The sequence below is a fragment of the Melospiza melodia genome, chromosome 1, assembly GCF_035770615.1.
Source record: "Melospiza melodia melodia isolate bMelMel2 chromosome 1, bMelMel2.pri, whole genome shotgun sequence".
NCBI classification, from domain to species: domain Eukaryota; kingdom Metazoa; phylum Chordata; class Aves; order Passeriformes; family Passerellidae; genus Melospiza; species Melospiza melodia.
The window spans coordinates 162,375,339-162,390,920 of NC_086194.1; the positions used below are offsets into that span (position 1 = coordinate 162,375,339).

At 39.9% G+C, this 15,582-nt stretch overlaps 1 protein-coding gene across 1 annotated transcript in view; it reads left to right on the forward strand.

Annotated features, from left to right (window-relative positions):
- Positions 1-15,582, forward strand: part of NSMCE2 (NSE2 (MMS21) homolog, SMC5-SMC6 complex SUMO ligase) — a 126,651-nt gene that overhangs the window by 12,917 nt on the left and 98,152 nt on the right. The window contains 1 exon segment of the mRNA XM_063174071.1: positions 13,972-14,078. Within this exon segment, the coding sequence (XP_063030141.1) occupies positions 13,972-14,078 (107 nt within the window).

Below are 15,582 nucleotides of genomic sequence, written 5' to 3' on the forward strand. Positions count from 1 at the left end.
TTGTGTTCCTTACTGACACTGCAACCTATGAAAAATGCCATCCTTTGGAGGATAGGCAGGGGTTGGTGGTCTGAATTGGAGATTTAGAATACTTTTAATTATAATTTTCATAGATTATTTTGTTTCCCTTCTCATTTTGTTTACCATTTTCTCTGAAGAAGAACAAGGAACATATTATATGAATGAGATAAAATAACTGAGGTACTCTTGAGTCTAATTTTTCTGAGTCCTTAAGGCTGGGACTAACTGTGCTTTCAAACTGGCATCACACTGTGGCCTTGAGGAAGTCACTGGAGTTCACAAAACATGAATTTGCCTTCTGTAAAAAAAGGTGTCAGGAATGTTTTGTGAGGATGTGTGAATATCTCCAACTCCTGTGTAGATATTCACTTCTGGTTTTGCTTATGTCATCTGTGCCTGGGGAAATTATATTACAAGAGTCTAAAAATAATGTGAATTGTCTGTAATGGTGGTAGGTGATTGGAAAAAGTAGGAGAAAGGTGGCCAGGAAAAATGTGTGTACAAGGGAAATAAGAGGCAGCAGGAGACAACAGACCAGCAAAGATATCATCCTTGGCTTTTAGTGAATTGACAAACAGGAAGTGTCACAACTGTTGGTGTGATCCCACAATTACAGGTGATATGAAATGGTTTGAACCACTGAAATACACACAGGGCACTAAATGAAGATTTGCATTTAGATGAAGTTTATGAGTGAGACACAACCATGTCTGCAGGAGGGTAGTCTGGTGATTAATAGTGGGATTAATACTATGTGAAGAGAAAAAATTTTACACTGATTCAAAAATGTGCTACTAGAACTGCTTACAGAAAGAAAATTTACAGTGAAACTCACAGTTCAGCAAGAGGTAGGCTGAAGAATCCATCCTATCTCTGAATAAACTGTTCAACCTTGTGTTTTCTTTTGTGTTGCAGTTTTCAGGCGCTGGATCTTACATTTCTATCTGATAATCAAAGAGCCCAATATGTTCAGAAATCTTCAAGATGTTAGTGGTAGATCATGGACAAGTCACCTTTAGCATTTTCAACTTCACAAGTTGAGCTGTTTTAGTCAGTCTTGGTGTAAGACCCACTTTCCAGGCATGAGTAATTTGTGTTGTTCTTTCTTTGAAATACTGAGAGAGCTTATTGAAGGACAATGCAATTAGCAGGATTTAGTCTTTGCCTGAATTATACACTATGTGCTGTTAAAGATAGGGATGCATCTGCCAAATTGTCAGCATACAGCCAGCCCCTTCTTACAAAAACCTAAAAGCCAGAACAATCCCTGTACCCCTCTTAGGCATTGAACAAGGGTCTGACATTACTGATGAGCATCATACAGCAAACCTGGTGTGTAGGGCACGTGGTAACCAAGTCACTGCTGTCACTCAGTCTGCCCAGCCACCCTCAGGCAGTGTTTGTGTTAGGTGAGTTCCCAAACTGCAGTTCCCTCTAATGACTGGGGAACTTATGCCCTTTTTCTTAATTGTTGTTTTAGCTTGGGGTTTTTGTCCTTGCTAATGGACCTTTATGCCAGAAAAAAAAAAACAACCCAATAGCTATGAGTCTGTTTGAGCTGCTCTTACATAAAAGGAAGGGAGAAAGAAAGTGAGAGGTGACCCCCAAAGATGGTGATCACTGGGAAGATAGCACTTGGACATAGAGAACGAATCAAAAAGCCAGCTAGCAAATGCTCAGGAGTAAAAAAGTGGGAATGGGGGAGCTGGATGAGAAGGAATAGAAGGGAAGAGGAGTAAGTGGTAAAGAAATGTGTAATGAAGGATGAGGAAAAGTAAGAAATAGGAAAGCCACATCAACAGGATTAAGCAGGACAGTGTGCTGATCAGTCTCTAGATGACAAAACTTAATTGAATGCCTTCCTAATAGTGTTTCCATGCAAGCAACTTCTGTAGTTGCCACAAAGGTGTTAGCTTTTACAAAGGGGAAGAGTAGTCTGGCATATAAATGGAAGGAGGACTGGTCCACGTGGATGAGAATGAGGGGATAGATGTGATCATTCTGATTAGTCCCATGCTAAAGCTGTTCAGCATATGTGTGAGTGAACCTTTTGCCTTTTTGACATTATCAACAGATACTATAGAGTGCTTCTGAAACATGCATCTGCAGTAGCACTCAACATCTTAAACTGCTCCCTAAATTACATATAATGAACTTTCCTATTAAAAAAGACTTAACAAAAGGAGGCAGCTGGCTTAAGGAGAAGGTGGCAGATGAAGAGAACACAATTCAAAGAAGTGTTCACACATTAAGGAAGTAATTTTAACAGGCTTTCCCCAGACTGTAAGTGGGAATGGAATTATACATTGCATGTAAATGTCAAGTGACAATAATATCCTCTGAGTTAAATCAACCTTGCAACCTCTTTCCTATTTTTCTTCAGATGAATAAAGTTTAACTTGTGATTTCCTTACTAATCATCTTAGTAAGCAGTGGGTGAGTAGACATTTACTGCATGGGTAGATTAATGTGACATTTTCACAAGACTTCATTTTTTGAAGTTTATTACTTGTGGGTGTGGATCTAATTCACAGCTGTTTTTGAGAGAATTAGGTATGCTATAACTCATTCAAATTCTATATTTTCTTGGTATTTTTAGATTTTTGTTAGAGGTGTGTAGTCTGGTCTGATGTTTCAAGGTAATCAAGGCTTCTCCACTGAATATACTTTTGTGTACAGATTTGGCCGAATCGCTTTTCTAGAAAAACAGATTTTAAATGGAACAAAATTCAAAAACACACCAGTATAAAGGAGAGAAAATTCTCTCAAATAGTGCATGTTAGCCACAAAAATCTCAACCAGAGTCTTACGGTTCTGAATTTAATTTATTTTAATAACACAATGACTAATAGCTATGTCATAGTTTACCAGTTCTGGTTAAACTGAAACAGAGGCAACCTTTTACTTCTTATCTGGTTACAGAACATTTCCACATTCAGTTTCAATTTATATTCCTGTTTTTTTGAAAACTACCCTTTGAGAAGCCATGAGGCCCCTCAAAGCTCTTCTTGCCTACTATGGACAAAGATAACAGCATTATATAAAAAACATACTGAGAGACTATCATCTGTGGTGTACTGTAAGCCATCAAACAGATCCTGTTTCTTCTCAAAATCGTAAATATTTGTGTCTGTATAAGAGACCTAGGCAATACAGACTTGCATTGCTTTTTTTTTTTTTTTTTTTACATAGAGATATGCATTTCCCACATGATAAGAAAGTAGCAGGTCCTTGTAATATGACAGTTTTTTATATGAATTTTGTGGGAAGTGAAATTTCAGCAATGGAAAGATTTAGTTCTGTCACTTACCAGCATTCAAGCAGCAGAATGAATGCCACATACCAGCAATCCATGCCAAAAAGAGATCTGCCAATTCACAGAAGAGGTTTTATGCAAAGGAAGCCTGCTAGAGGCAGAAAGAAATGCTGGTTTTCATTACACTTAAAGTTTGTGTGTAGTCTTTGCCTTTGCCTTGTCTGTGTAAGAGGATTATGTGGGTTGGGTTTTTTTGTGTCAGGGTTTTGGGGGTTTTTTCAGTCATTTTGAGGAATTATGGGCTCTGAAAGCAGTAGCTTTAGTACTGTGGCATGGTTAGCACTTCAAGGGCTGCCTCAGTATGTGATTCATAATGAATGGGATGTTTGCTTGGGGAACATCACCTGACCTTTGCTTACACGAGACACTACTTTTCTAGATTCCTTTAGTTTAACCTTGATTGTTTTCTGTCTGTCACTTCTTTTCAGCAGAAAATGGAAAATGTCCAAAGCACATGAAATATCTGCATTTGCAGAAATTAACTTTGGAGATGATACTCATATCAATTTCAAGTAACCTTCACATTTCTGAGAATATTACAGATCAGTGTTTCTGATTTTAAAACACCAACCTTTCTTTTGTCAGCTGTATATAATGCATCTGAATTGTCTTTTTTTTATTCATTTATGTGTATGGACCAGTGTCAGCTCTTTTTTAAGAGACTTCACTGCTTTGTTCACAGTGGTGCAAAAATGTGGAGTTGCTGCCAGCCAGATTTGTCTCAAAAGCTGCCTATAAAACTGGATTGTTTTCCCACCCTGAGCTTGCTGCTCAGCTGCAGCACAGCCAATGCCCCAGCTGGTTAGCAAAAGAGCAGCCATGCTCTGTCTGCAGATAACCTTCTCTAAATTCTGAAGTCAGGAATGCCAAGGGTTGTAGAAGCAGAAATACCAAAATTTAGATTGGGAGGCTGTGTGGGTTCAGAGAAAAAAAAAATGTTTTTAAGCATCTAATCAAAATACTGGGCATTGAAAAACCAGACATATTTTGGCATTTTTCCTCCCCCATCTGTTTCATTTTGGGTTGGTAATGTTAACATTTAAGTGCTTGATGAGTGTTCGTTGGTGTCTGCATGAAGCTGTTGCAGTTGGTTGTGGAAGCTTAGCTTGGATTCTGTGGGGTTTTTTATGTGTGTGAATGTAGCTATGACCACTGAACTGTGCTGAAATAAGACAGTGATGGATTGCCTTGGAGTGAGGGGATTATCTTGGTCTTACCTTCCTGTTTGATGTGAGTTCTGTTGCTTTCCCCTGTCCTCGGGCTCATGCACACTGCAGCCTGCTTGTGGGGCTTTGGCTGCACTGCAGAGAGAGCAGGTCCCTGGGCTTTGCTGGGCACTTCAGTGGTCACCTGGCTTTGCTGAGCACTTTGGGCAGAGCAGCAGGACCGACCCATGTGCAGTGAGGGTCTGAGGTGAGCTCTTGGCCACTTTAGGAGGTGACTGTGCCCTGCTCTGTCCCAGGTCACGGCCGTGTCCGGCCAGCACGCTGCTGATGCACATGTGCCTCCTGTTTCCTGCAGTGCCACAAGGTCAGTCCCTGCAATTAGATTTCAGCTCAGATGTAGCTGCACCAGACTCAGAAACTATGGTGGCTTAAGCCCAGAACCAAGGCAGCAACATTGACTGAAGCATTACAGTGATTAAATAAGCTCTGATGAGGGCTTGTTAGCTCTGAGCTAGGCTGCCTCCACTTTGGGACAGAGAAGTAATGTTTCTGAGAATTTTGAAGATCTTGGGTGAAAAGGGCTTGTTTTCCTATCTTACTGATTTTTTTTTTTTCTGAAAAGTCTTTCCAACCCATTTCCCATTTCCCCTAAATAGAGGAAATTCTAAGTAATTACTGCACTTACTTTAATGAAGGTACTCCTTGAATGAGCTTCTCTGAGATGAGAAATATAATTGGTTCATTAACAGAAGCAATGTTTTTCTTGAGAAGAACTTAATGGTATTATTTACTGCTGGCTCATTACAATCATGCCTTTTATTAGAGACAGACTTGCACTTCACACTAAAATATTTGTTTTTCACCTGTCAGTGCAATTTAAAATATGAGAAGAATTGGGTTTTGGCAAGAGAAAGCATTAATACAGTTGATTTGTAAATAAAAACTGCGTGGATTATCTCTGCAGAATTCATAATGTGCCAGTAGAGATCTTGAGTAATACAGAAAAAATTGTGCTTTAAAAAGATCTAACAAGTTAGAAATTAGGACTTGAACTTGTTGAAATAATAAAAATAATATTTTGTTAATTCATTTCCAGGGGAAATCATACATAAAGCAGCCTGTGAGTCTTTTATAGAGCGGTAAAGACCCATTAAAAGTCTTGAAATGAAATTCTTAATTTTAAATACTGGTTTTACAAAGTATTCTGAGAGATCAAATAATAGCAATTACAAGGTCTTAACAAATATTTTGCTGTTCCTTTTAGGGAAAAATATTTCAAGAAATTTTTTCCAAATTCCAATGTTACCTTATCAAGTTCTGAGAGGACAAAATGGGTAGAAGAAGGACAGCACTAAACCCCTTATTTTTAAATATTCCCAGCCCTCACATCTCTCATTCTGGAGAAGGCAAGGTCAGCAGCAGCTCGGGGCACTGAATGAGGCTCTGTTTTGTGATGCAGACGTGTCCATGCTTCCAGAGGCAAGAAATATTTTGTTAGTCATAGGAAAATTCTTTCCCATTAAAATTAGTTGTAAATTTTGTTTCCAGCCTTAGTTTCATCATATGTTAAAATCCACTGGGAAGAGATATGTGAGTGTGTGTGTGCATTTATAAGTATATATTTTATATATACTGTAAATATATTTAGGAAAACGTGGGAGAGGTTTTTTATTTACTTTATGAGAGATTGGTCAGATTTCTTTGAGAAGATAATGTATGCCTTTTGCTCACATTGAGAATACACAGGTGGGGTTCCTTTACCTTTTTCTTGGCAAACAAGTTGATTTATGAAGTTTCCTTCTCCCATCTGCACTGTACTACAATTTGCTACTCCCTTAATTGTACTGGTACAACTGTTTGAATATCCTCACTTCAGATTCCATTACTGGAATGGCATGGATTTGGGTTTGGAGGACAGATTGCTATTATTAGCTTGAATTGTTTCATTAATCCAATTTATAGTGTGACCCTATGAAAGACTGTATTATCCTGCCTCATGGACAGCAGAGGAGGAACGTAAAAGCAACATCAGGGATGAGTGCCTGGGGAAATGAACTGTGAAACTCACTTTGTTGCCAAAAAAAATGTATCTCAACCTCAGCCTTGGTGTTTGCTTGCTGCTTGTCTGTCAACATAACTTGTGTTCCTGTTCTTCTTGAGCTTGTGTTGTGCTAGTGTTGAGGAATGCTGATTTAGTCATTTGCTGGAGAGAACTGTTATTCTGGATGGAAATCACAGTAATGCCAGTTGAATTATGATAGATGAAGCAGAGCTTGAGTTGCTTCTCAAAAGTATTGCATCTTGTAAATGCTTTATCCTCCTTTCAGTGCTTCTGCTTACTAGTTATATTGTCTTTGTTAACTTTAAATTGGTCTTTCTGCAAAATGAAGTAGGCATTTATTGGTAGAATAAAGATTATCCTCACCATGACCTTGGAATTTAGTTAAGGAGAAAAGAGATGCTGGTCAAGGGCTGGTCTCTTGTCAGAAGGGTGGGAAATAGTCTGGGAATGGTACAGGCCTTAGTGTTTAGTCAAGAAAAATGCCATTTTTGTTTGGGAAAATTGTGTGCATACTACCTGTCTTCATGTCTTGGTGCTGCATGTGGCATCAAGTATAGATCTTACAATAGCAAAAAATATGTAGACATCTATAAAACTATTTTTCTGGTTCATAGCAAATGTTTACTTCTATAAGAGTTTAGTTTGTGTCTTTGTATTACTTGTGTGTCTCAGCCTAAATTGAACCATCTCCATTTGTTGAATAATATTTTACTTTGGATTTTATACAGCAAAGGAAGTCAGCACAGGTTGGAGTGTTTTGCTACATCAAATTCTGTGTGCGAACCTGTTTATTTCATTAGCTCAGCATAGTGTCATTTGGTGTTCAGAGATAATGCCATTCTTTACATTGCAGTCTGTATGGGTGCCATGGTTGATATACCTGGTTAGATAGATCACTGCTACTGCTCTCATGTCTAAACTGGGATCTTTATACCTTTATACCAGCCTGCCCCTGATAGTCTGGAGAAAAAAAAGTACTGTAAGGAAATTGCTTTCAAAAGTACTGTAAGGAAATTGCTTTCAAAAGCACTGTTGGCCTTGTTCTGCTGGCAATAGAGTTTAAGGGAGTTTCAGGTTGAGGAAAAGTGTTGTGATTATTATAAAATAATACAGTCAATTTCAAAAGTGGTTAGTAATGCCAAGTGCCTCAGTTTCCCTGTACCCACTCTGAAATGACTGCTTTCAGAATGTGTGCATCACCCACTCACTGGAAATACAGCCTCTGAGATGTTTCAGACTGGGCACTCAGCAACTGAGATATTTCAAGCTGGGTGTTCAGACCATGCATGGTCTGTTTCTACTGACATTCTGGTTCTCTACAATGTAATGGACTTGGGTTTCTTTTCCATGGGATTGGTAGGTGTCTCCTGGGCCACTGACTGTTCTTATTTCAAACAGTCATAGCCTACAGGGAAATGGTTTGTAGTACAAGACAAGGGTTTTTTCATCAGGCATAGTTTGTAATCTAACAGACATACTCTTGGCTCAACTGACTAAAAAAACCCAAAAAACGAAGCAAGGAGAAACAGATAATTGAAGATTTTTTTTCCCATTACTTGGCGGATAAAGCAAATGTTTAAATCCAGACTAAAAAGCACAGCCCTTTCTTTTCTAAAATACAACCTCAGATGACTTTACTCAGGAACGGGAAGATGCTTGACCTAAATTCAAGTATTGCAGTTTAATTTGGAGTTTCTTAACAGAAGCCCAATAGAAAATAAGATGAAACTCTAAAAATCACTCAGAAGTGATAGTTCTGGTGCTACCTGTGTTCTTGTTCTCTGTGCTAGTCTTTTCTTTACCAGTACTGCTAGTCCTGCCTCACACTCTCCTCTCAATTTTGCTCCTTCTGCTTTGATTTTTTTCTTTGGTAGAATACTGGAAACTCACATTCCAATTCCTTCTTTCCTTGAGAGGAACTCACTTAAACCATCTTCCAGAAAAATGGCTTAGAAATGAGGCTGTCGAACATTGAAGAGTGTAATGGAAACCCAGAATGGCTGAGGTTGGAAGGGACCTCTGGAGGTCATCTTGCCCAATCCCCTGCTCAAGCCAGCCCATCCATCTCGTGTAGGTTTCTCTTTCTGTCACTCATGTCCTTTCATTTTGTGAGTCTGGTATGTAGGTGGAGGTATTGGTCTCTCAAATCATGCATGCTCAGTCTCTAACCCTGTGTGTGAGAACTTTCTGTGCAGAAAGAATGGCTTTGTTAGGGGACACTGAGGGAAATACAGCTTCAAATACTCTGAAGCTTAGTTAAGGCATTTCCTGACAAGCTGGAGATTTCATTATGACTAGTTTCAGTAGTAAGTAGCTTCTGACTATTACATGGAGGGAAATTTTTCAATTACTGCCCCACATTCCCCTCTACTGCACCAACTGCCATTCCCTGTATGGTTGTTGCTCCTCTTATCAGCAGTAATTTTTCTTCTCTTATGGATTGCAGTGGTTAGTGCCCTATCCAGACAGTTCCATGGAGATTTTATGGGTATTCTACTTTCAACCATTTCTCTACGTTAAGAAACCTGCATTTGGGAGATGAATTTTATTTTCTCCAGTTTTTTGCTGTTCCTTTGTATGGCTTCTCATTTTCTTTAGTTTAGAATTTTCTGTATTTCTGTTTAGAATTTTCTGTAAGCTGCTCTTTCTGCAGCCTAATAATTAAAGTATATAGCAGGTCAGGTAAATGAGATTTTGAAAGAAATCTTTGATGAAAGTTTTCTGAGGAGCTGTTCATGTATCTGCAGGAGAAAAAGTGACCACGTACCCTCAGTGCTGGAGAAGCAATCAGTCTCCTGCTTCAGTTCCTCTTGGTCTGTATAGTCTGGAGTGCTGTGGCAAACTTCTCTCCTGTGTAGATGGAGGGGGGAGATGAGACAGTGCTCTCCTACATAGGTTTGAGTCTTCTCCAAGTGTATTCTCAATCTGTTCTTAAAGACTGTGGGTTGGTTAAGAGTTTTTTCAAGATCTACTGTCCAACTTGAATTATCAACAGTTTTGAGTAGACCCAGTAGAACTGGGGGTGCAGAGGGTAGTCTTAACACTTTTGGATCTGTAAATGAAGGCTTACTAAAAATGACAGAAAAATACTTAGTTTTATCTTGAATTTGGACTGTATTTTTTCCTTCAAAAGATAGAACTAAATCAGGGAGTCAGAGAGCTTGTGTTTCTCTGCTGTCAGCACTAACTTGAAACCTGCTGGCAAAGTATGTATTTTATCTGCTGCTGGGGCACATGAAGACAACTGCCTACTACCACTGTTGCTATTGGCTCAAGTGATGGGTTTTAAAAGTCTGAAATCTACAGTCAAAATTTCCAGGCAATGGTCTACCATTGCTCTTCTGCCTTGAATCATGGGAAAATCACCATGTAGCCTTGAATTTCAAAACAATATGTTGTGCCAGAGGTAGAACTGACATGTCCTGCTTTCTTTAAATTGAAATTTTGACTTTTGTTAGCAAATAATAGAAAGATATGAAAGTATGTATGTATTAATCTTAATCCACATTGTCTGTGCTTAAACATTCATTTAAAGTACATTTGTATTTGTAAGTTTGGAGCCTTCCTGTAATTTCATGGCATTCCAAGCTATTTTGTGTTTAAGATAGTCTGCAGTGAAAGCAAATGCTCATTTAGATTGGTGTGTACTGGCTGCAGCACAGCTGTAATACCCTAAATAACAAATACTGATGTGGTGACTTTTGCACAGAATGACGTAGTTGTGAAAAATCTTCAGAAATTCTGCTAACTTGTGGATATATACAGGAAACTAAAGCAAATATGAACTCAGAAGTTAGGAAATGCAGGTTTTGGATAAATTTTAGATGAGTGTTACTATAGGATGTATTAAACCAGTGCTGACTGGACTCTGTTGTTGCAACTTCGGTTTTAACGCTGTGAGTTTATGAAACATAACTTACTCCTGACTGATTATGGTTTAAATCAGCATTAAGGCACCTAAACATGATTGGTCTCTTCAGAAGTGAGAAATTGGACACTTGCTAGTCACTTTATGCAATTTTGTTCTTTAATATTTAGGGAGACTTTTCAGAATAATATCCCTGTTTCCATTATAATAAGAGATCATAAAGTTGTACGAGCTGGAATTCATAACTGCAAACTGCATATTCAGCCAGCTAATTTTAACATGATGCACATGGGCCTTTGAAAATGAAATTATGGCCTTGAACTGGGCTTTCTGTGAGTAAAAAATGTAATATTGCAAAATGTGTAATCTCTGAGTGGTGAGGGAAATGACTTGTGAAGAAATGCTTACTAAACTCAACATATTTAGCCTAGATAACAAGGAGACTACAGTATGCACTTCAATGGTATTTTGTGCCAGTAGCTAAAAGCATATGCAGGCAGTTTGGAATGCATTCCTTAGATATGAATTAGAAATAAGATTAGGATAACTTTTGATTAGATAATAAAAGGCACTCATCCAGCACTTGCAAAGTGTTTGATTTTGGTGTTAAGCTAGGTTGTTGGTCTGCGGAGTGCAGGGTTTGAGTACTTTGGAGAGTTGTCTGGCTTTGTAGCTGGAGTCTGGCTGGAGAGTTTTGAGCAGTCAGTGTTCCCATGGTCTGCTGGAAGAGAGTCAGTGCCTTGCATGGATCAGTGGTCAGTGCCTTTACATGGATCTCCACTGTCACCCTCACATAGGAAACAAAAGCAGCAGCAGGGCTTGCAGAGTGAATAACAGACAATGCCTTTTGAATATTTGAAAAGCCTGATGCAATTATTACGTTTTAATTATTTTTGATACTGTAGTGCTGCTAAATCCCAGTGGTTGTTGGGATTTGTGAGAATGAGTTATGGGATGGTGTTGAGGAGAGAAAAGTCTTTTCTAATTTCTTGTTCCTTAGTAAGATCAGGTCAGATGGTGTGTTCTGATTAACCTGTGGTGGAGTCTGTTGTAAAGGAACCTTGAAGGTGCTGGAATCCCTGCCTTGGTGAGCTGTAAAACTTTACACCTCCATACAGTCACCCACAGTTTCTTATCATGTGCACCCAAGTTCTGCCCTTCATCTGCTCCCTACTAAGGAGGGGAAGAAATGGTCTTGGCTCTTCAGGGGAAGGGGAAGCAGAGAAGGTTGTTCTGTGTGTAATGTAGAACAATGAGAGTTTTTAAAAGGCAAACAGAATAACTTGTAAGTTTTCTTTTAAATCTTGCTTAAGAGATGGGGAAGTAAGTGGCTGGGTACAGCAAAGGAGATTTACTCTTAGCTCTCAGCACCCTATGGATTGAACCTCAGACAGAAAATGGACTGTAGTATCTGTCAAAGAGCAGAAATAGGGTATGGACACCAACTGACATGTACACAGTCCTTCAGATCTGTCTGTATGTCCATACTGCCTCCAAGGGCAGGGTATGATTGTGCGTTAGTGACATGTTCAGCAATTTCCCAGGATGTGTCTAATGTGTGTGAAGGAGCAACATCAGGGAAACAGCAGGGAACAGTATTGAGACTTAAATCAGGCTGGGGGATGGGTGGAATGGTCAGTACTGGAAGAATGTAGAGCAGGATGTACTTGGAGATAATGTCCCTCTTGCTGAAATGTGTTCTTCCATCTCTTTGAGCTTTATTTTAACCCATCTCTCAAGTTGCACGCAACGTTATTACTCTTCACCTGAAGTTATTTTTATACTATTAGGAAAGACAGCGTTTGTACAATTCTCTTGGCATTTAACAATGCACTTCTTTTCCCCTAAAAAAAATTTAAAACATTTAGGCCAGTGTAGTTTCTTTGAATATGATTCATTTTGGCCATGGGAGGAGAATGACAGTTATTTGCTACACAAACCTTTCCTGTGATTCATGGAGTGTCCTTTGTGTCAGCCTTGAAGGAGGCACTTCATATGCTTCCTAGCAGGAAGGAAAAATAGTGTGATCATAGTTACCAGATAGGACATGGAAACTGGGTGGGAGGAAAGGGAAAGGGGAGAGGGAAATGCTGATTATTCAGAAGAAAATCGCAGGAATGCCAGGATTCTGTCTGCAATATCCATTCATCTACTTAATGAAAAATGGATACATACCAAGCCTATATATAATTAAGGGAAATGTCACGACGGTAATTGTCATATTCACAAAATAGCATAGCTTATTATGTAACTTCTTTGGTGTAAATATATCTTAGCACTTTTCCTTTGTCTCCTTGATCCATCACTGTTTCAATATGGTGTGATGTTTCTGTCTCTGAGTGATGTGTTTCAGATTTTGCTCCCAAACTGATGGCCATATACAATCATGTCAGCTTTCTGCAGAGATAGGTTATGTTCTAACATAATAATATAGTTAGCAACTTAAGCAATGTGCCAGCTTGCCAGATCAGATGAAAATTTTCCTTTCTTCACAAAAAAAAAGTAATTTGAAAAGCTGTACTACAATTTTCTTCCTAAAAGCAGCACAGATTGGCTATTTAAGTGCTTTTAAAGAATGTTCCATCAAATGACAACCCCTGATGCTACATGGCAGACTTTGGGGCTCTTTCACAGAGTCTAGCTGCTTCCAGCTGCTTTCTCTATACCTGGAAACTGCAAGATAGGAATAAATGGGAGTAGCAGAAGTGGAAACCTAGGTTTCCTAGCTCCCCGATTTCCTGCATGGATCCAAGGCTTGTGGCTGGCTGTCCTCCTGCAGTTGGCAGCATTTGGTGTGGTACATGCAGCTGTGTCAGGAGTAAACAGCTGTGGCTGTTCAGCCTTGTGGCATCTACACAGGGCCCTTATCTAAGCAGATGCACAGCAGCGTGAGGATGGGAAAGCAGAGGTGTAGGATGAAAGAAGTGGAATTAGGAGGCGTGCAGAAGAGAATAAAAGTAGATATGAATTACTAATCACATGACCTGTGTTAATTGATTTTCCCTGGCAATTAGGATTTTACTGCTTGAATCACAAATGCTATCCATTCTTCATTATTTCCTGTGTTATAAAATGCTAGCTTTGTTTTGATTTTCCCGTAGCTGTGTTTATTGGGGATAAGAGGTCTAATTATAGCTGTGAACTATACTGTACTGCAAGGGCATTTAAGTTTCTTCTGACTATTTCTGAGGCAATGTGATGAGTCATGAAATACAACTTTTGCAGAAAATATCCTGATTGCCTAATGACTAGGTGTTGGTAGATGAAATTACACATACTCTCTCTTGTTCACATGAAACCAGGGAAGTGTCTTTCTGAGTAAGCTGTTTGTTCAAGTTACCCAAGAAATGTCAAAGATTACAGTTGCAAAATGAGAAAAAAAGTGTATGTTTGAGTAGCTTGAAAACACCTGCTGAGACTTACAAATGCATTAGATATTCACAGCATGAATACTTGTAAATAAAACATCTGTGAAGAAAAAATGCTGCCTGAAAATAATACAAATGATCACCCATGTTCCATGTATTTTATTTTGCAGATGATGAAGAAGATGTTAACAATATGGAAAAAGTCATGTTAGAATATGCTACAATGGACAGAGAACTTAATCATTATATAAAAGCATTTGAAGAGACCATAAATCAGGTAAATTATCTCTTTTCATTAAGTGACTTAAACATACCCTTATTTAAATATTATCTTTGAAAAGACACAAATGTTACATTTAAACAATACACAATTGCAAAGACAGCTCTTCAGCGGGTATAAAATATTGAAGTTGCCAGTACTCTTAACTTTTCTTCCTAGCATCCTACAGGTGGCAGAGTTTTTAACTTCACCCCACCAAACCCACAGTGTTGGGAATATGGGTGATGCTTTGGGAAAGATTGAGGACACTGTAGCTAAGACACCCCACTCTCAGGTGATGCCACCTCTGTATTGTGGAAGGTGGGAGTGTGGCAGTTGAACTGAGGAGCAAACTGATGGCTGTGGCTGCAGAGAACCGAGGCTTTAAATCTGTTTCCCACTGCCGTCCTGCCACCTGGCCTGGCTGCTGAGTGTACAGCCAGCTGGCGGATTGCTCGCTCTATGAACCAGGGCCTCGCTCCGCCCCTGGACAAAGGACGGACAGACGGACAAAGGACGGACAAACTCCGGGCGCGGCGGCGGCGCTTCCAGAGGCCGCCAGGGGGCGCCGCGCCCGCGCACTGCGGGACCGGGGCTCGGCGCGTTCCCGTCCGGGGCTCGGCGCGTTCCCGTCCCGAGCTCGGCGCGTTCCCGTCCCGGGCTCGGCGCGTTCCCGTCCGGGGCTCGGCGCGTTCCCGTCCGGGGCTCGGCGCGTTCCCGTCCGGGGCTCGGCGCGTTCCCGTCCGGGGCTCGGCGCGTTCCTGCCCGGCGGGAGCGCGCGGCGGCTCCGGGCAGGGCCGGGCCGGGAAGGGGCAGGTCCAGGTCCAGGTCCGGGTCCAGCGCGGCCGACCCTCAGTTTCAGGGCACGTCGGTGCCGGGCGAGCTCAGGTCATTCTCGCTGTCGGTTTTCTGTGTATTTCTCTAGAACAGGCAAAAGCACATCCCTGATTTCCCTTCAAGGTGGGAAGTCCGTGTTTCAAAATGTTAAAGGTAGTGGAGCTTTTCATTAAACCCCCCTTGCTTTTATCTTGCTATTGCTTTTTGTTCTTTTAAAAGCAGTACAAGGAGAGCAAAGCAATGCATTTCCCACTAGTCCTGTTGAGATGCCTGTATGGTTTTTCTTTTTTAGAAAGGTTTTCCTTTAATTTTTTAAAAATCATCTGATCAGATGCTCAACTGAAAAATCTTCATTCAGATAATTAAACATACATGTTTAAAAGGAGTTCAAAACTATGTCTACATCAACAAGTGTTGGACAGCAGTAGATACAAGCACTGTTCCCCATGTAGTTTTTAAATATACATTTCACTTCAGATGTCACCATAATTGCATAAATCCTAATTTATGTTGGATGGTTCAGAACTTTTTCCTTTTATTTGGACTATTCATGATTTTTAGAGCTTTCCTGGCAAATTGTAACACAGTCCTCATTGTTAGAGACTAATGATATATATCCAGACTTGAGCAAAACACAGGTGGTTTATATTTTGATTATAAGCCAATTGATAATTTATGTGTTATT